We start from the raw sequence: 22,244 nt of genomic DNA, 5'->3' as shown, positions 1-22,244 counted from the left end.
TTCCAAAAGAACTTCTGATCCACCCAGTTTTAAAGAGTTTATTTATTTGTTTATTTGTTTATTTATTTATTTATTTATGTGTCTGTGCATGTTTGAATCTCTCTCTCTCTTTCTCTCTCTCTCTCTCTCTCTCTCTCTCTCTCTCTGTACGGATACACTTGTCTGTGCTTTCATCAAGGCCAGAAGTTGTAAGATCCCTCAGAGTTGGCGTTACAGGCCTTTGCAGGACTCCAACCATTTTTCATGTGGGCACTGGAGTCAGAACTTCAGTCCTCATGATTGTATAGCCCATGTCCCTAACCACTGAACCATCTCTCCAGACCCCTCTAATTCTCTCTTATTACCATTTTAGGCCATGGTCGGGGTAGATCGGTGGTTTATGACTCTTTCAGGTAAATTCAAGCTGTTATGGTTCTTCTCGTCAATGTATATCTTGTGAGTCTTTTCCAAACAAAGTTCATGGAACTGTTTCTGCAGTGCATGGCATCTTTGGGCATCAGAACTGAGGTGGCTAGGGGCCAGGGAGCAGATCTGAGGTGTGAGAATGAGGCAAAGCTGAGTGGGGCAGCTTCTACCAGCTCAGGCCTCTTCAGCTAGCACGAGTTCTATGACAGGTACTGAGATGCCATTTCTGCAAATTCCTTCTCCTTCTGTTCACCTTCATGCTGAGGCTATTCCTTTGTGAAAACAGCCTGTGGAGGCTTTTTAGAAACACCTTTAGTATAAAGTAAAAGACGTGGAAGAGAAAAGCTCTCGTGACTCCCTGATCAGTCAGTTCTGTGTCCTGACAATGATCACACCATTCAGAGATGGCAGAAATATTTTTTCCTCATAAAACTAATGTATCACAATCTATGTTGCAACAGAAGTAGAATTAATGCCTAAGTCAGAGGTTTTGAATGCTTGCTATGGAAACTAGAAATTGCTTGGCACCTGTGCTCCAAAGGTGGTTTCTGCCTCAAGCGCATGGTATGAAAATATGGATGGGCAAGGACTGGGGTAATGACTCAATTGGTAAAGGTCTTGCTGTTCAGACATAAGGGTCTGAGTTTGACATCCCAGAACCCACATAAAGAGCTCGGTGTGGTGTGTGTGCTTATAATCCCAGTGCTGTGGGGTCAGAGATAGGAAAATTCCTGGCACTTCCTGGTCAGCCAGTCTAGCCAATTGGCAATGTCCGGGTTCAGGGACAGACTCCATCTCTAAAGGCAAGGTGGAGGAAGACTGGTAAAGGCATTGAGCATTGACTTCTGCTCTCTGAACGCTGCTCTATGCACCTTCACAGCATGCACATACATAGGAACATGGACGCCAAGACCTTACGCACCTGAGTCCCGGATGACAAGCACTGTATTTCTCTGGCCCCACTCAGTACTAAGACCTAGTTTGGACGCTATTTGGCTGTCCCCGTTAGTATCCATGGTTGACCTTTGAAACAGAACCGCTAACTGGGCTCTTACCTGGCAATCTTGTCTGTGCAGGACATGGTGACTAGCTGTTCCCCCAGCAGGATGCCATCCCACGTCTGGACTGCACTGGGGCCCCGCACAGGGACTGTTCCTTCCCCAGACTCAATCTTGGTGCGCAGGTGCCCTCGGAACTTCCTGACGATGTGTTTGCTGCTGTTCACTAAGAAAGAAGAAGTGACCATGAAAGATGGCAGGTGACTGGTCCAGAGGCACGAGGGCTGTGGAGGCAGAGGAAGGAGGTATACCAAAGGCAAGGCTCAGGAGGAAGGTCTTAGAAGGGAATGCAGAGTGTAATGTATTCATTTTAACAACATGGTTAAGAGCTGATCTGCAGATTTCAGTCTGGAGTTGGCTAGACATCTCTGGGGTTGGAGAGAGCACATGTCTGAGAGACTCTGGAGTCATTGCTTACCCCTTTTTGATGCATAAAGCCATCATTGGGTGATTTGTCAAAAACAAGACTAGTGCTCAATTTGTGGACATAAAGACTTAAATGTGTAAGTTTCTTAATTTGGGAAACATAGTCAGATCGCCACAATTACAGGTTCTGTAATTGTGGACTCAACCAACTGAGGTTCAAAAACACATTGTTCAAAACCTACATTTGATCTTTTTCTTGTTATTCTACCCTAAGCATTATAGAACAATAGCCATTTTAAAAACAATGTCTACATTGTATTAGTAACCTAGCCATGATTTAGAGCTTATGGGAAGATGTACATAGTTTATGTGCAAACACCAAAGCAATTTTACATAGGATTGGAGCGTCTTTAGCATCTATGGGGAGTCCCAAATGATCCCCACAAATACCCAAGGATATTGTATTGTTCTTTTCACTTTTTCTGATTTGTTTAAAGTAAACTTTACCAAACATTTATGGATATAACAATATCAGTTTTACATAAACCTTTCTAGAAGAACAAGAAGGGAAGAATATTTCCCAGCCCTGGAAATACATACCCCAGAGGGGTAATTGTGAGAAAGAAAGGCATAGGCCAATATGCCTCATGCAATAGATTCTAAGGAAGCTTTTACAAATCAACTGCAATCACATAGCAGAGATACTTGCTTATGGCCAAGGACTCACTCCCCCTCCCCCACATTAATAACTAACTGTAAAACCACACTTAGTTTCCAGGTCATTAGAAACAGTTGCTGGGTGGGTTTGCATCTCCAGCTGGTCAATATTTTAATTCTGGTGTCACTACTCCCTAGTCATGTAACTGGGGGAAAGCAACTTAAAATCACTGTGACATGGGTTAGGAGAGCTGAAAATAGGGTTAGGAGAACCAGCAGGTATGAAAAGGTTGGGGTAGCCTAGATACCATGAACAGAGGGACGAATAAAGAAAATGTAGAATAAACACGCAGTGGAAGGTTATGCAGCTGTGAAGAAGAATGGAATTCTTATTTTTTGAGAAAGCAAATGGGACTGGGAGTCAGCATTGTGATAATTAATATTGACAGCATCTGGCATCAATTGAAAGCACACGTACATTCATTATCTCTGTTCTCAACGGTGGGTGTGGCTATCTGCTTCAAGCTCCTTCCCAGTTTCCTGCAGTGAGGGAGAGTGACAAACCTTTTCCCCTTAAAATTGCTTTTGTCAGGGTATTTTGCACCACTGACATCATAGGAGGTGAAACTAGACAATTGTGTTAAACAAAACAAGGCAGGTTCACAAACAATATTATACACTTCCTCATATGTGCAGAATCAAGATCTAAAAACTTTTATGTGCATTATAGAAGTAGGAAGGGGGATTATTCAGGGTTATGAAGGGGATCAAAGGGATGGAAAATAAGGGGTTGGGAGAGAAAGACAAATATCAAGTGTTTTTTCTCATATGATATAGAATAGAAGGGGGATTATTATTCAGAGGGAAGATGGAGACCAGTTGAGTTGGAAGGAAGGATGAAAGTGGATATGAAGACTTTACACTGATACATACGTGTAAAATATCTTTACCAAATGCACTATTTTGTGCAATAATGGAAGTTAGCACAAAAGAAGATATATATGATCAATATGTATCTCTATGCATGTTTCACTCCACATATATCTCAAAAGTACTTGAGGTGACTTGGCTTTAATCCTGAACGTTTGCACAATTCAGATGGGGTCCTTTCCAGTAGTGACTTTCTGTGACAGACAGCATTGGTAATGAAGCAGTAAGCAACCCTCACAGCTTCAACAGTGTTGACCAAAGATCAGAAAGACTTTGCTCCTCTCTGTGCGAGGCAGATTGTCAGGCAGTGTGGTACTTGCTGTCCCTCTGTTCTGTCAATTATGCTGTCCATATATTCTCCAAAGATGGCAACTATGTATCATTTTCCAGTCCTTGAAAGTTGTCTATTAGTTTTTAAAAGCTTTCTAAATCTTCACCATCTGTTAATGTCAAGGAATAAAAATGCCTGGATTGAGTTACAATATTTCCTAGGAGCCAACTCAAACGTTTTGAGGTTAGATTAATTTCACCTCAAGAGCCAGGTGTGGGCGATGCTCCTGAACATGCTCACTCTTGCCTCTTCTAGTGTGATCCCTGAGGAGTGTGCTTAGTCCCAGGGTGAGTTGAAGAGCCGGTGAACTCCTATAAACCATTTCCTCTGGCTCTGGATCTTTCTGGGCTAATTACAAGAGGCAGGAGGCAATTGAAGATGCCACTTCAAGTTTAATGAAATGCCAATGTAACCAGAAACTGCAGGGGATTGACCTTAAAGAATCTTCAGTGGATTGAATGTCCTTGAGACAATGAAGATGTGAAACTTTAAAATCCTGTCTGTCATGTATCCATAGATACTCCCAAGTCCATTAGAACACTTTGCTAATGATTATACCCAGAGACCATCAGCTTCATCATTTATTATGTTTATTAACTTAAAAATCCTTATTATTTTGAATTGATAGTAGAAATTAGAGTAGTAGTATGCTTTAGAAACTCTTTGGGTGAATATTTAATTTTTAGGAGAGGCTCAAAAGGAATAGTGAAACGTAATTAATTAAATATAAGGGCTGCTCCAATGGTATAATTGTTTGTGCCTCTCTCTGTGGTGTGTGTTTGTGTGTGTGTATCAGAGTTAAACATTAGAAACAAGACAATATAAAAAAAGATTCCCAACTGTACTGGCTGTATTTGTGTGTCAACTTGCCCCAGGCTGGAGTTATCACAGAGAAAGGCGCTTCAGTTGGGGAAGTGCCTCCATGAGATCCAGCTGTGGGGCATTTTCTCAGTTGGTGATCAGGGGGGGAGGGCCCCTTGTGGGTGATGCCATCCCTGAGATGGTATTCCTGGGTTCTATAAGAGAGCAGGCTGAGCAAGCCAGTGGAAGCAAGTCAGTAAGGAACATCCCTCCATGGCCTCTGCTTCCTGACCTGCTTGAGTTCCAGTCCTGACTTCCTTTGGTGATGAACAGCAATGTGGAAGTGTAAGCTGAATAAACCCTTTCCTCCCCAACTTGCTTCTTGGTCATGTTTGTGTAGGAATAGAAACCTGAGTAAGACACCAACTCCCCCCAGAAGAAAGTTCTTTTAAAGACTAATTAAAAATTCAAGTTGTCCTCAAGTAACATATCTTAGAAAGTGTATTTGTGAGGTAGCCCATCATTTTTTAATAAAACCTCTAATAGTCACCAAGTGGTTATGTAGGCCATCTTTGTTTTATTTGCATTATGGCAATATGAAAATGTATTACTCTACAATGCACAAACATGATTCTATGTAACATGTTTCTCATGTTTCTCAGGACTCAGGAGGGCATCTGAAGACAGGAATTCCCTGACTTTCTATAAGATTTTGGCTGAGTTTTGGGCCCTACCCTTTCATACAATGAATATGACTGACTTAGCATGAGGGCATCAGGAGCCCAGCACAACACTGTAGATACATATTTATATAATTCTGCCATTTTATGGCATATTGTAGAAGATTTATTACAAAATTTAATATGGTAAATCATTGGAAAATGATGGGAAGAACTGGATTTGCCAGGTTAGTTAATGAAAGGGGGATTTGTAAAGAGGCCACTGGTGATTTGAGAAGAAGGCAGAAGTTTTTCAGCGATGGCGAGGTGTGTGGGTCCTGATATTCTTCACTTACATTTAAGATCTTTCCTACAACCTATTGTTTTTATTTTTTTTTTTTTTGAGTTTCTTACAGGTACGTATTATGTGTTGAGGATATTCCCTTAGCTCTCTGTCTCCTCCACACCCCATTTTCCTGTGCTATCTCACTCTCATTGATCCCTTTTATTCCCATAGACAATTTCATGTATACGTTCACTTAATAAATACACTTATGATTTAATGTGGCTGCATTAGCTTCAGGAACCATAATTGAGAGAGGATACTTAGAAGAATGAATGTTTCTCTCACCAAGTGGGTCAAAGACTGTCTTATAAGACCTGAAACTCTGAAGCTGTCAGAGAAAAAAACAGTAGGTAAAATACTTCAAGATGCAGATCTAGGCAAGGACTTGCTAAGCAGAAGCCCGGCTGCTCATGAAACAAGACCAACAGTCAACACATGGGACCTCAGGAAATTAATCTATCTTCTTTACAGCAAAGGAAGCAGCGAAGTGAGTGAAGAAACTGGCCATCTAGTGGGAGAAAATCCTTGCCAACTCTCCATCTGACAAAGTTTTCATATCTAGAAGAAGTGATTTTCAGACATTTGTCTCCCTCTTGATGGACCGTGCCCGCCTAGGACCAGAGGAAGTCACAGGATTGGGCAGTTTTGAGTTTTCTGAGAGGGACTGTTCCTCTTCAGAGCCTGCTGCTGAAGCAAATTTTCCCTTTTGCTGCATGTAACATAGCATGCTGAGAGTCATGTGCTCTGCACAGAACACTGTGTGGTCTTGGCAGATACTCAGTCATATTCACTTCTCCTTGAAGGCCTCTCTACTAAGCAAGAAACAAATGACCAAACCGGTCAAGGTGTGATCTGAGGCAGTTTTAAACCACTGACCCGAAACATGACTGATGTTTGATCCACTTCTGTTGCAACAGTATCTTGGCCAAAGGGAAAATCTGACAGGAATCAAAATTAGAAAAACTTCTCAGGTGATCCCGTAGATAAACCATGATTGGAAACAACTGAATTTAGCACATTTTCAAGCCAACATTTATCCCTAAATGTCATAAGCTAATTATCATTGATCCTGTAATTAAACACTTTTGATCTATAAAGACGCTGGCAAAAAGTAAGACTATAGAATACAATTTCTAGATCTCCCAAGAGATCAGGACTTGTTCAGAACATTTCAAGACCTTGCCTTGTCCCTTGGTCTTGCAAACCCTGCATTGGCCTTAGGGAGTTGGGACGGTCACCTAGAGATGGACACATAGGGCTTGAGTGACTCATACAACTTCCTGAGCTTTGAGCTAGAAAGGTCTCTAGTAGAAGGAAGCACTGTGTATTGTTGGGGAGTTGGACATGTCCTTGTAGAGATTCTAAGCAAGGCTAAGATCTCTTATGGGCTTAATAGTTATGTGATAGTGACTCCTAAGGCAATGCAGGCCGTAGCTGTTGCCCTTGGTTTTATATTGGTTGAAGGTAAGCACCTGTTGTGGAAGATGCTATACATATACCACCCAGGACTTGGGTGATTTGAGATACATCCAACCTGAAAGCCTCTAGTTTATTTCCTTCATAGCACTAGGAAATACTTACAAGCTCCCAAGGGAGGGAGGCAGCCAGTAGCTCTACCTTGCTCTGCACCTATGAACAGCAGTGATTGGCATGGCAAGATATCTATAATGGTGAAATGGCCGTATTCAGTGTTGGTGGTATCCAACAGCTATGTGGATTTAAAGACCACTCAACACAAGGGAAATACTCAACATGCCTCAAACTGGAAACATAGCCAACTACCTGAGGATAGTGAAGAGTCATGGATCTTAGAAGAGAATCTACCACTGTCACTTTGCTAGATAAGCATGATTGCCAACTGTCTCCTAAATCTTATCTCTATACCTAGAGAAAGGTGTGGCTATCACTTCCACAAAAGAAGCTTCCTCTTCAGCAAATGGAGATCATCAGAGAAAACCACAACCAGACACAATGCAGAGAATGGACTGTGCATGTTCTAGACTCAGTAACTACATCTGTAGCCAGCACGGTTCCCCTGGCTCATGGGACACAGTGGTAGAGGAGGCAGAAAGATGATGGTAGGAGCCACAATTCAAGACATCTGCTGTGGAACTGCCTTTCCTAGAAATGACTGCATAAGCAAGGCCTGAAAAATGACATCAATAGACATGCTACTGTGGAAGGGGGCAGATGTCATGGGATTCTATCCCTAGACGAAGAGCTACAGGCAACTAATGACTGCTGAAAAAAGAATTAGCTTCTCCCAGAAATGAGTATTCTAATTGGTTATTCCATACAAAGTGGCTAGCCCTGAAAACCATATACACATAAACAACAAAAAATGAACTCAGTAGGCTTTATTTATGTATTTGTGCAAAAATGGACTCATCAGATTGTGTTTATATAGTTGTCTGCCTATGTATGTATGTATGTATGTATGTATGTATGTATGTATGTATGATCTATCTTTCATTCATTGTCTGTCTGTCTGTCTATTATCTATCTATCTATCTATCTATCTATCTATCTATCTATCTATCTATTTATCTATCTATCTATCCATCCATCTAGCTCCTTAACAATCAGAGCAAAAGAGTTTATCAATTTGAGAATGTGGGCGTGGACATGAGAGGGGTTAGAAGGGAGGGACATAAAGAGGGCCTGGAGTGAGAAAAGGAAAGGAAGTGGAGTAATTACATTTTAAGTTAAAATGTATTAAAAACAACTGCTCAAAACCCTGGAAAATGTTGGGGCTGTGGCTCTGTTTGTAGAGTTCTCACTTTGCAAGAATGAAGCTTTGAGCTAGACCCTCAGCACCACACAGACCCACAGCACACTGGGTGTGACTGTACATACATATAATCCCAGCAGATCAGGAGAAATAAATGGAGAATGAGGCGTTTGAGGTCAATTTTGACTACATAGCAAATTAGAGGTTGGCGTGAGATTTCTGAGATTCTGTTTCAAGGAAATAGAGTGATCCAAGCCAAATAAAGCCACAAAAAGCAACAGACAGACAGACAGACACAACACACCTTGAAAAACCTGAAGCTCTAATTTTCCCCTAGGATGCTCTGCTCTGTGTTCCTATACTAATAAAAAGGAAGGAGAGCAATCTCTGCTAAGTAGTTAAGTCTCTCAGATTTAGTCACATTGTAGGTGTAGACTCTGATAAATCTCAGTATAGGACCACATGGCCCTATGGATCTATGTGTTTGTTATGTGTTATTTGCACACACATGAGCTCCAGTACATGTGCCTGTGCACGCCTACTTATATATGTGTCTATATGGTGAGAGAGAGAATGAATGGTCCTGCCACAGTCTCGAGTTCATAAAGGTCAGCACACTCCAGGTTCCGTAAGGGGGAGCTAATGACAGAGGGGGACTAAAACCAAACAGGCTCAGCGGGGCGTGCCCTCAGCACACTGGGCTGGGCAGGGACAGGACCTCAGAAGACAGCTCTGTCCCAGAGCTTCCTTTGCTCTGCGTGCCTCTTAGATCCCAGGTAAAGATTTCCCTGAGTGTGTTTGTGCTTTTTGGCTTCTGTGCATAGCAATACCACAATGAGAGTTAGGGTCAGGAAGGAAGGCTTCCAGCGTTTCCTTTAGGACTAGGGGCTCTGAGCTGCTGGGGAAATGAGGTTGGAGTTTCTGCAAATTAACTTGCAGAGAGTAGATGGTGCCAGCTGTGGCTCTCCGGCACTAAAGCTGACTGGACTCTTCCCAGCGCCGCTCTGCAAGTCTTCCTACAGGAGGATTGTCAACACTGTCTTCGGTCCTTCTCTGGCAACGGAAGGAGCCCCTAAAAGCCAAGACCTGACCACTTGAATTCTGCTATCCATCAGTCCAGCCCTCCTTAAAGGGGAACAATAATAATTAAAAAAATCAGCGTACAAGTGGACATCAAAGAGTGGTAGCGATCTCTCTAAGGTGGAACTCGAAGAGGCTGCTCCTGAGAGTGTATGCCTTCCTCAGGAGGTGTGAGGGACCCTGAGCAGTCTCTCTGAAGGCTCCTTCCAAGCGGAGGACAGCAGGTAGCTTGGCTTTTCTTGCCCTTGTGGAGTGATGAGGGAAAATGACGCATGGCTTTTAGCTGATGAGTCCACTTTGCAAGACTGCAAGTGCCTGCCTTCTCTGCACCCCTGGGTTAGTCGGGAGACACAGCGTAAATCAGAGGCATGCAGGCACTGGCATCTCCCTTGGCTCGCCATATCCGGAGCAACACCATGAGGGAGAGGCTTCATTTTTCTCCTACCAGCACCTGCCACTTCTTAAAAGCACCATGAAATAAAAGACATCTGTGTGTGGAAGTGAACCTCAGGGGGCCTCTGGCAGTGGGTTTGTTTGCTTTTCTAAACCACTGACATTGCAAGTTAGAGCTGAGGGCTGAGAAGCCACACTTGGTGCCTGATGTACAGAGACATGGGAAACCCAATGAGCCAGAATGGTCCCCACAGGGGACCGAGGCCTCAGGCAGGGTTGACATTTTTGTGGTCCTCACTTAGCCCTCTCCTAACTCCTGCTGGGACTACTTGGGTCAAGGAGGAAGCTGAATAAATTAGAGCTAACTCCAAAGATTTCAAAGAGCTGTTGGGAAATGGGCCAAATTTCACAAATTTCTAGGGCAAGTTAGTATCATGCAGTTTGATGGATATTATTAAGGAAATAAGTCATCTCCTTCCCTCCCTTCCTCCTTTCTTTCCTTCCTTCCCTCCTTCCTGTTTAATCTGTTTCTGTCTCTCTATCTCTGTCGCTCTATCTCTGCCTCTGTCTCTGTTTGTCTCTGTCTCTCTCTCCACTCACCCCTCTCTTTCCCTTGGTTTTGTGTATGAGCTCGTGTGTGTTCATGCCTCACTATCAGGAACACTGGGCTTCTGGATGCACCCGGCGTGATTCCAGGGATCCAAACCGAGGTCCTCATGCTTGCAGCGAAAGTGCTTTACCCACTAAGCCCTCTCCCCAGCCCGAGGTGTCGCACAGACTGGCCTCAAGCTCATCTTCCTCCTGCTTCTGCCTCAGTGTATCCTAGGGCTGTGCATCACCACGACTGGCCACATTCTTTTTAGAAGAATGATGTGATTGTTAATTTTTAATCATATTTTAATTAATCCTTTTATTCATTTACATTTCAAATGATAACCCCTTCCTGGTTACCCCTCCACAACCCCCATCTCATTTCTCCTCTTCCTCCTCCCCTTGGACTCCATGAGGGTGCTCCTCCACCCACTCACCCACTCCCACTTCACAGCTCTAGCATCTTCTGACACTGGGGCATCAAGCCTCCACAGGACCAAGAGCCTCCCCTTCTGTTGATGTCACATAAGGCCATCCTCTGCTACATATGTATCTGGAGCCATGGATCCCTCCATGTATACTCTTTGGTTGATGGTTTAGTCCCTGGGAGCTCTGGGGAGGTCCAGTTAGTTGATGCTGGTCTTCCTATGGGGTTGCAATCCCCTTCAGCTCCTCCAGTCCTTCCTCTAGCTCTTCCATTGGGGTTTCTGGGCTCATTCCAATGGTTGGCTATGAGTATCTGCATCTGTGTTGGTCAGGTGTTGGTAGAGCCGCTCAGGGAACTGCCGTATCAGGCTCCTGTCAGCAAGCACATCTTGGCATCAGCAATAGTGTGAGGGAGTGGTGTCTGCAGATAGGATGGATCCCTAGGTGGGGTGGTCTCTGGATGGCCTTTGAGCAATGTATGATGTTCATATTCAACTCCCTTCTTCTAACTCCTCCTAGTACTCCCCCTGTCCCTACTTATCCAAAATTTGATAGTCAACCTGATTAGATGAAGGACCATCTAGGTTAGTGGCACACCCTGGATGTATCTATGAGAACATCTCCAGAGATGATGAGCCCCCGAGGGCTCCAGCCTGGCAACTGGGATCATTCATTTTTGTCCTTTAAATTGATTTTTATTTCATGTTCATTGCTGTATGGCCTACATGTATGTCTGTGTGAAGGCATCGGATCCCCTAGAACTGGTGTTATAGACAACTGTGAGCTGCCATGTGTGTGCTGGGAACCTGTGTTCTCAGGAGGAGTAGCCAGTGCTCTTAACCCCTGAGCCATCTCTCCAGCTCTGGAGTAATTCTTAATGGATTTGAATCACCATGGAATCATTGGTAGTGGTGGAAAATAGGAGATAGAACCTTTGGAAGAAAGAAGTCACTGGAGGTGTGTCCTTAGGGTTACATTGCCTTCTTGTTTTATCTCTGCCTTCTGCTTCCTGATAATCAGGATGTGAATATCGACCTTGACTTCCTTGTCCTGTGGGTATGACACTTCTCAAAACGTAACCCCAGACAAACCCTTCCTCATTTAAGCCACCTTTGTCAGGTGTTTTATCACACTGGCATACAAACCACCAACAAGCAGGCCTAGAAAACTCTTCCAGCACACAGACAATGAAACTAAATATGTGCATATGTGTTTCTATATAACCATAGTTAACATTATCTGGGGGTTTGTTTGAGCTAAATAAAACATAAAGTACTTCATGAGAAAATAAAAGAACCATATGTATATTAAAGGGATCTGGTCTTAATAGAATTATCAAAGCATCAAATATTTTCTGTGCTCAGAGGAAGTCTCTAGTGGAAACACAAACACACACTGTGCTTACCAAGGTGTGGTTCTAACCCTCTTTTGTTTCTTGTAGGTGAGGCTACATTTATGATCATATCATCAAAGTTAGAAAAAACCTGAACATTTACCAAATACCTGCTGTATTCTAGGCATGTGTTGAGGATGTTCACGGGGACAGAGGCCCCCCGGGAGGAAGTAGGGAGTCTTTAACCACATGAGTGTTTAGACTATTTGTCTAAATCCTCAGACTGAACACTTGCTCAAAAAGTTCTTTTTTTTATTCTTTAAATTGTCAATTTAGAAAGTGAATGGGAGAATCAAACTGAAGCAAGAATCAGAACAGAAAATACAGTATCAGAGAAACTAGAAGAACTGCCCGTGGGAGGGTGGGGTGGTGGTGGTGGCATCCTGGCCGACATGATAGTAGAGTAGACACAGCTTTGGATCAAGGTAAATGAGAAGGGTTTAAGTAATGTGAGATCAGACAGACAATCCTTTCCTACCCTAAAGCTTGTGTGTGTGTGTGTGTGTGTGTGTGTGGTGTGATGGGAACTTTCTTTGCAAACTTGAAGGCCATGCAAAGCTTGGTGCAGTACTGCACATCTGTTAGCTCAGTATTCCTAGAGTGAGATGGAAGGCTGACGGAAGAGACTCCCCAAGCTCATGGACCAGTGAGTCTGGAATACACAGCCATGAACAACAAAGAAGATAGTCTGTCTCAATGTGGAGGGTGAGGATGATGCTGCGGTTGTCTTCTGATCCCTGCAGATATACTGTGTGCTTGTGTATACATGTACATGCACACACATGTACATATTATATATACTTACACACACACACACACACAAACAAACAAATGGTCTTCTGATCTCTACAGATGTACCATATGCCTGTGCACACACACATATACATATACATGCACACACATATAGACACTTACAAATAAATAAATAAGTAAATAAACAGTCTTCTGATCTCTACAGGTGTACTGTGTGCCTATGCACACGCATGCATGCACACATACACATATGCACACACATCATACATGTAAATAAACAAATAAGGGAAGATTTAAAATAGAAAAAAGTTTGGAAGAATGTATGTGTGGTATGCGCACAAATGTATGGAAGATGTATGCATGTTACAATAATAGAATATAGCAGCATTTAAATGAGAAGGTGAGAGTCCTTGATTTTTCTCTGGAATCAGCAAGATGCAGTGGCATCAATGGTATCAAAGAGGTGTGGGCATCTGCTTGTCCTCCGTCCTGGGACTGCACAGTGGTGACAGAGGGGACCGGAGCTGTGGGCTCTAGTGAAGGGCTGAGCAATGGAATTCTTAAGTTAATTGACACTACACTGGCCCCTGGCTATGTTGCAAAAGTTGAGGTTCTTTCTCACCCAAGTTGCAGACAAAGGCAAAAAAGAACTAGTTTGAGCTTGCCTCCACCCCACAGAATTCTCATTTGCTTTCTCTTTGGTTCCATTTCCAGCCTGGGATATAGGGAATGTCTGACCTATTAAAACAGAGCAGAGTGCTATGGCAATTATATAGCTAATTTTAAACCCCGGACTACTTTTCTGCCAATGACCTGAGCATTTCAGACCTAGGTTTTGGAGGTATCTGGCTAATTGTAGTTGCACTTCACTTCCGTCCATCCCCACTCCACACAGGATGCCTGGGCCCAGCTGGCTTGGGCCAGAGCTTAGCCAGAAGGAACCTGGGCTGGCATTGTTTACTGACAAAAGGAAAATATGTAGTTTCTTACAGTCTGTGGTGATTTCATAGGGAGAGTTGACTCTGGCATCTCCACAGGGGGACGTGCTCACGTAGAGATGGAAGAGGATGTTCTCTCGCAGCCTGTAGCCTCCTTCCTTTAAACGAATGAATATTGATCTCTCGGGGTCCTCTTGATGCTTGCTATGGACACAAAGAGGATGTAGGTCACCGATAAGGAAACAAATGGAGACGTTCCAATGGGAGCTTGCTTTTGTCTTGGGTTAAAGCCCGCTCCCTGGTTTTTACTTCCTGTATGTGTCATATGCTGTTTGCCCCTGGCATGAACACTTTGGAAACAGGCCACAAACCCAGTCAGCAGAACTGTTTCCTACTCCACCCTCCCTGACCATTCACTCTCTCTCTCTCTCTCTCTCTCTCTCTCTCTCTCTCTCTCTCACACACACACACACACACACACACACACACACACACACACCTTCTTCTTTTTTTTTTGACACAGGGTCTCTCCTTGCTCAGGAATTCACTAAGTAGGCTAAGATGGCTAAGGAGCCTCCTGGGTCTGCCTCCCCCTCCTCAGCTCTGGAATTACAAGCATGTGCCACTATGCCTGGCTGTGTTTGTTTGTCTGTTTGTCCTTTTAAAGCATGGATTCTGAGCGTCATACTCTGGTATGACTATTACTTTACAAACTGAACTATCTTTCCAACTACTATGCTTTTCTAAGTTTATCTTTTATAAGCCAGTTATCTCCCATAAAACCATAATCCTCTGTACTTTCAAGTCCCCATTCACGGACTGTCCTGGGGCACTACTGACTAAAGTAGTCTTAGTGGGTACCAGTGTGTACAGTAGAGAGAGGAGGGATTTTAATAGTGTTTGAGCTTGGGTACCATCAGACTAGAGAAGAATTTCTTTGCATCCAGGGTAGAGCTAGAACAAACCCAGCCTCCTGATCTTGGAGCTTTGCATTTCTCTTGCTCCAGGAAAACCTTCTTCATGGTCCCTAAGGGCACATCTGAGCAGGTTGGCCCCTGAGGGGGTGACGATACACAATGGCCATTGAACAACTGAGCTGTGCTTTCTCTCCTGGACTCTGCATAAGCCTCTGGAAGCTTGTTCTTTGCCATCTTTGCTGTTTATACCCATTCTACCCCATTGGTGATGGATTCTGTGTTGCAGGGCCTTGAGATCTCACATGCAGATGAATGGACAAGCTCTCCCCAGGAAACTTTGAATCTACAACAAGCTCCTGTGCTGCCACCTCCTTCCTTCTGCCCAAGCAGACTCCTCCATCATGCGTGGATCTTCTTCCACAGGCCTGGGAGTGACTGCACCCAGTCTTGGTCCCCAGTGCAGTGCCAGGCCCGTCGAGGGAAACCTTAATTGCTCTTGACCTTTGCAGCCATTGTTGGTACCTTGCAGAACATGGGTAGGATGTGACTGTCTTTGACTTTTCCAGACAGTTGTGCAAGTACCCCAAATGCATCCAAATCTGGGCAGAGGTGGCTGCATTGTCTTCTGTGACAGGGACACATTCCAACTGAGCAGCTGCGTATTCAGTGGAAATCCTTTCCCACATCTGAGGGATTTCCAGCTTTCATCTCTTCCCTTTGACCTCTTACCAGGCTTCCTGGAACAGATGTGGCAATAGATCATGCTGCTATGCATGGCCCAGAGGCTCAGATAAAAATTAATCGAGTGTATAAGGTATTGCCTTTATTGGAGTCGGTTTGGCATATGTTTAGGCCTTTCTTTTCCTTTGTGTGGCTTCTGCACATGCTAACAGGTTCACATGAATGAGCCTAAAGCCCCTCTGAGATGCCATTCTTAGTATATTTGAGAAACCCTGTTTCAAAGGATAAGAAAGGGCAGCTGGTAGATGCCAGGGAAGAACATTGCGCCAAAGAGAACCACAGCAATTAAATTACTGTGACTAGCTTGGTTCAAGAATGTGTATGAAGTGCCACATGATAAAATCTACCTGTGTTTCCACAGGCGTTTGATGTGCCTTCCAGAGAGATTCCTGCTCATGTGGCAGCCTGCTTTTCCCTAATGGCTACCATGATGACGTCAGAAACTCCAGTACTGGAGCACATTTCTTAGTACCTCTTCATTCCAGAAAGTCCTTATTAAAATGTACGTGGGAGGCTTGAGAGATAGCTTGGAAAACATAAGGATCCCAGTTTGCTACTTAGAATCTATGTAAAATAAAATCTAGGTTTGCTGGAATGTTCTTTGGATCCTGTTGCTAAAGTACAGAGGTTTTTGGCAAAAAGGTACAGAGACGGGGTGATTCTCGTGCCTCACCAGCCAATCAGCCCACCTTTCTGGGGGAGTTTCAGGTCAGTGAGACATCCTGTCTTAAAACAAACAAGATAGATGGCTTCTGAGAAATGACATCTGAGGTTATTCTATGACTTCCACATGCATACATACAGACACACAAGCATACACATGCACATACATGTATATGTACACATAAAATGTGTGTGTGTAAAACCATGAAAGAGGTGAGATTTTGAAGCCTGTCAATATCGATTCTAGTCACATTGGCATCTAGAAGTCTAGAGAATGGAACATACTTGGTATATGGGTATGTAGAAGAACAGCGGCCATTATGACAGAGCGATTTGACCTTGATGGTCAAGGCCTACCAAGCACTGAACATCTATTTCTAGATGGCCTCTGTGTGTTTTATAAGAGAAGTTTTGTCTTTGGTTTGCACAATGGAAACAGCCTGGCCTGGAGATGAGGACTGGGGGCAAGAAATAAAGCAGCAGAGCACTTATGAGCCTGGCACCTGAGAGATGGCCCCAGCTCAACCCAAAGAACGCTACACTGTCCAGCAAACTGTGCTGACTGAGAAATTCTAAAACAAAACTGACCAGGGATCAGAGGGGACCCTTTTCCCTTTGTAGAAATAACTGAACTGTGAGCCCCGTTTGAAGTAGACACATTTTGTCAGAACTGAGTAGAGGTGTCAATATTAACCTGGTACCTTCCCATGGCGGAAATGAAACTTTTACCAGAGAGCAAGCACATTGATCCGAATCACCTCACATTGTACCAAACACTCATTCAGTTCAATCAATGCAATTACAGTTCCAGAGAGCAATGGCTCCTGTTTCCCAAGAGATCGTGAAGTCATTGTTTCCTTCCTTTCTTCTCTCTCTCCCCCTCTCTCTTCTTCCCTCCTCTTTTTCCTTTTTTCCTACTGTGTCTTTTTGTGTCCTGGCCTCTCCCTTCTTGAGTGGCTGGCCTTTTTGCCAAAAACCTCTGTGATCTGTATTATGAACTGTATTTTTGCCTTTTCCCATCGAAGTTTATAATTTGAGTAGCCGTTTGTATAAATAGCTTATTGAAGGTATGGAAGACCCAGGGATGGCTGTGCTCCATGGTCTTGCTGATATTTAAGTTTCATAAAGGAAGTTGTTGTTTGAAACCTGTTATATTAGCTGTCCAAAAGTTTTAATTGAAAAATAACCAAAATTGAGTGAGTTGCAGCAAGGTGTATTCCTGTGTATCTATACCTGTAAACTTCTGTGTGGTGTGGTGGTGGTGGTGGTGGTGGTGGTGTGTATGCAACCTGTAGGCAAACAGGGTAGTTCTTGGAATAAGTGTAATGCAGACATCTGGAAATTTAACACTTCAAGGTCTGTGTGGTATTCAAAGGGTGTTCCAAGTCTGAATAAAAATAGATACTATGTGGTACATAGTCACTTACTGTGTATGGGATCTGCCAAGATAAGTGAAGGACACATTCTGAGCTGACTGTGGGTCTCCTTTCCGATACCTGGTTGCCTGGCTTCTCACTAAGTGAGGTGTGTCAGTCCACCCCATGCCACAGGTCCCTTTACCTCAAGTGCAGCTCCAGCTGAGTGTAGAGGAAGTGAAGAAATGCCCGCCTGGCCACGATCTCAGCATGACAGTCGTTGACGACCAGCCCCTGGTCACTGATGTGCTCACCGCTGATACACTTGGTTCCAGAGGACAGAACGATGACCTGGGCGTGTTTGGTGTCCAAGCCTAGGGGACACAGAGGGTGCTCAGAACGCTTAGGCTTCAAGGACCCCACTGTAGGAAACGTTCAACCTTCCTGTAGACATCAGTCCTGGTGCTTATATGACTGACATCATGGTGGTATGGTGATTAATCTTCAGTGTTAACTTGACTATATTTAAAATCATATAAGAGACTTGTTAGACATGCCTCAGTGTATATTTATGTGTCCAACAATGACCAACTGATGGGAATGTCATTCTGAATGCGATGGCATCGTCCTTTGAGCTGGAAAACTTCATGGAATAAGAGAGGGTAAAGAAAAAGCAAGTGAAGTATTGTGGTGGTTTGAATATGCTTAGCCCAGGGAGTGGCACTATTTGGAGGTGAAGCCTTGTTGGAGGAAGTGTGTCACTGTGGGTGTGGGATTTTAGCTTCCTGGAAGCCAGTCTTCTCTTATTTGCCTTTGGAACAAGATGTTGGACTCTCAGCTCCTCCTGCACCATGCCTGCCTGGGCGCTGCCAAGCTTCTGATAATGGACTGAAACTCTGAGCCTGTAAGCTAGCCCTTATTAAATGATGTCCTTGTAAGGGTTGCCTTGGTCATGGTGTCTGTTCACAGCAGTACAACCCTAACTAAGACAAGTATGGATAGTCCCTTTTCTTGCTTCTCAGCCCACTAAGATGCAAGATTCTCTATGCCATCCCCAGAAACAATGGACTGAAATCTCGGGAACCACAGTAAAAATAAATATTTCCTCCCATTGAATTGTTCTCAACTACACTGTATAGCCACGCTGGGTTGGTTGATAGACTTCATTCTGAGAACCGGGACTAGGAACAGCATGGTCATTCTTGAGGTTTGCCCCAGTGGCTGCTGACCTGGTAGGAAGTAAGGATTTGTTGTTGTTGTTGTAGAATCTTGTGGAAATATTGATATTAGAGAGAAAGGAGTGACAGTCATAGCCAAACCTATCTCTGTGGGCAGAAAGGGGGGGCACTGCAGGGGCTCCTGCTGACACTTTAAGAGGTTGCGCTCTCAGTCATGTGTGCCATACCAACAAGAATTCATCCTCCAGAACAGGACTTCATTCACCACAGGTCCCTGCCCTCCAGAATGACAGCTGTCTGTGTCCTCTATGACAGAGTCTCTGGAGGGGAAGTGTTTGACACTTGGCTCTGATTCCAGGGTGGCGGTGGGCTGTGATTTAGGGGCAGGTGTCTATGTATGTATACTGGCTGGGTTTGTGTGTCAACTTGACACAGGAATCACAGAGAAAGGAGCTTCAGGTGAGGAAGTGCCTCCATGAGATCCAGCTGAGGGGCATTTTCTCAGTTGGCGATCAAGAGGCGAGGGCCCATTGTGGGTGGTGCCATGCCTAGGCTGGTAGTCTCAGGTTCTATAAAAAGCAAGCAGATCAAGCCAGGGGAAGCAAGCCAGTAAGAAACATCCCTCCATGGCCTCTGCATCAGCTCCTGCTTCCTGACCTGCTCGAGTTCCAGTCCTGACTTCCTTTGGTGATCAACAGCAATGTGGAAGTGTAAACTGAAAAGCCCTTTCCTCCCCAACTTGGTCATGATGTTTGGGCAGAAATAGAAACTCTGACTAAGACAGTGTGTGTCTTGAATCTTTAAATATCTTTTCTCTTGCACATGGCACTGTGACTACACAAGAACATTAAAAATGTTCGATGGCTTTATACATATATTATAATAATTCCCAGTCACATTAATCTCTTCACCTTTTCTTCTCCGTGTCTGACCCTCACGAGCTTCATCTTTTCTGGTAAGCATCCATTGTCTCACTTTCACGTCTTCTTGTTTTGTTTTCGGTTTATTTTGAGACTCGTTTGATCATGGATATATGGGTAGCTACTGGAGCGTGGGCACTCACCAGTGGGCATACCGCTGAAGACAATGGCCTCTCAGGGAGGGGCCAGCCCACTTGAGTCCATCCCCCACCTGTGGTGGGGTATTGATGGGCCCACTCTCATGCAGGTGGCTGTAGCTGCTATGAGCTCCTAAGGGCAACGGCCACGTCAGATCCAGACGACAGCATTGCAAGGCTCTGCTCTCTGCTGTCTGGCTCATAGGAAGGGCTCTTTAATACAAGCATGTGTTGTCCATTGGATACGTTTCTCTATACGCTCTACCTCCATGTTCTCATTCACTCCTATTACTGTCCTCTTTCTCCCTGGACACTTCTGATTCTATTTTTTATGTCATATATGAATGTATATGTATCGATACCTATTATTATATAGATACCTATTATTTTTGTATAGAAAACTAAAACCATATATATGTATATGTACATATACATATATCATACGTGTATCATTATATATATAATATATATTATATACACACATGCATATATATATAATATATATATAATTTAATAATATATATACACACATGCATATATATGAAATATATATGCACATATAATGATATGTGCATATATATTTCATATTATATATGATATGTGCATATATATATATATATATATATATAATTTTAGTTGTCTATATAAAATCTTTATTTCCTGAATCTTACACCTAAGAATAATGTCACAAATTTATAATAACAAGGGAAGTGCAGGGAAATTCACACTGGAAGTCCTAAAGCTTCCTTCCTCCCCCAGGAGCTGCAGGGGTAGATGGGAGGAAGCAGGTAGAAGAGCTTTCTTCTGCTCACATTCAGGCCTTTCTGTGTCTGAGAGGTGAATCTCCTCCCAACTCTGTGAGGCTGCATAGAGGCACCAAGGGAGCATCTGTAAGTTATTTCCCTGCATAGAGGCACCAAGGGAGCATCTGTAAGTTATTTCCCCCCTTGCCGGTCTATTTAGGGGTCATACAACTGCTGATCTTTGGGGCTTATAAAACCGAGAAGCATATAATTTTTTTTGTGGAATGATTTATAGAATGATGAAAGTGAGCTTCCGCCTGTGACCAGCAGAAAGAATTATAACATCTCTGTCAGGATTGTCGGAGGCTGTTTGTAAAATACCTCCAGTTATCACTGTTGTTTAGATTCTCCCAATGCACTGTGAGAGCAGAGCGTTTTGAGGCTACACTTACTAAATGGCTACTTAAAAAGAAAATCTCTTTGAGGTGTCAGAGGTCTGTATGGCTCAGTGGTTACACTGCTTGTCGTGCAGATATGAGGCTAGGCTCTGAGTCTGAATCACTCACTGCAGCGTTCCTGCGGTGAACTGGGATGTGAGCACTGGAGCAGTCCTGGGAGTCGGCAGGACAGCCAGCCTGCAGGGGCAAGCAGGAGACCCCACTTCAATCAAGGTGGAAAGTTAGGACTCAGAGGTTGGTCCTCTGACACACACACACACACACACACACACACATACATACACACACAAACATATCGCATATATATACATTTACACACATACACCACAAACACACATACCACACACACATATTACACATTGACACACACAGATAACACACACACATTCACACACACATACACACACATAGACACACACACAGTCACACACACACATAGACACACACACAAACATATCGCATAGATACACATTTACACACATACACCACAAACACACAAAAACCCACACACATATTACACATTGACACACACACATAACACATACACGTACACACTCACACACACATACACACACATACACGCACATAGACACACACACATACACACACAGTCACACACACAGACATATCACATACATACACATACACCACAAACACACATGCCACACACACATACTACACACACATACTACACATTGACACACACATACATAACACATACACATACACACTCACACACACATACCACACACACATATTACACATTGACACACACACATTGCACATATACACAAATACACTTATACACACAGACACACACACTGGTGCACATAAAGCTCATTAAATAACCAGTCTCTGACCTATAAAATGGGGGCTGCTCTCTTCCTTGGCCATCTCCAAATTTTTACCCTCCCCCACCAACTTCAATGAATTGTTAGTAGTTGACAAATAGCCTAACTGGCATGAAAAGAAGTCCTTTCAGAAGACAGTGCCCATTTGCTCATAGCCAAAGGGGTGCTGGTAACAAAAGCAGCTTGCTGGAAACCTTGAAAACAAACCCTAAAACTACTCTAAGGTTGACGCTATCGGGGGAGACTCCAGAAGACTAGAAATCAAAGATTATTTCTCGCCCTCATGGATACAAGTGTGAATACATATATTCTCCTCAACTCGATGATGAATTCCTTGAGGGTAGAAATCAGAATTTCCATGAAATCCTCTCAGAAGGGCTCCCTAGGAGTCTGTGTAATTAGAGATTGCTCCAGCCCCTGTTG

General features: G+C 43.6%; 1 protein-coding gene across 1 annotated transcript in view; it reads right to left on the bottom strand.

Moving 5' to 3' along the window:
- The window catches only part of Adarb2 (adenosine deaminase RNA specific B2 (inactive)), a 277,649-nt gene that overhangs the window by 41,450 nt on the left and 213,955 nt on the right, over positions 1-22,244 (bottom strand). Inside the window, exons 5-7 of the mRNA XM_052156649.1 lie at positions 17,740-17,908; positions 13,911-14,062; positions 1,461-1,629 (exon numbers count right to left, since the gene is read on the bottom strand). Of these exons, the coding sequence (XP_052012609.1) occupies positions 1,461-1,629; positions 13,911-14,062; positions 17,740-17,908 (490 nt within the window). The remainder of the gene's footprint in view (positions 1-1,460; positions 1,630-13,910; positions 14,063-17,739; positions 17,909-22,244) is intronic.

Source organism: Apodemus sylvaticus, chromosome 14 (genome assembly GCF_947179515.1).
Source record: "Apodemus sylvaticus chromosome 14, mApoSyl1.1, whole genome shotgun sequence".
Lineage (NCBI taxonomy): Eukaryota > Metazoa > Chordata > Mammalia > Rodentia > Muridae > Apodemus > Apodemus sylvaticus.
Note: the sequence above shows the minus strand (reverse complement) of the source record. Positions and strands in the feature narration are given on the sequence as shown.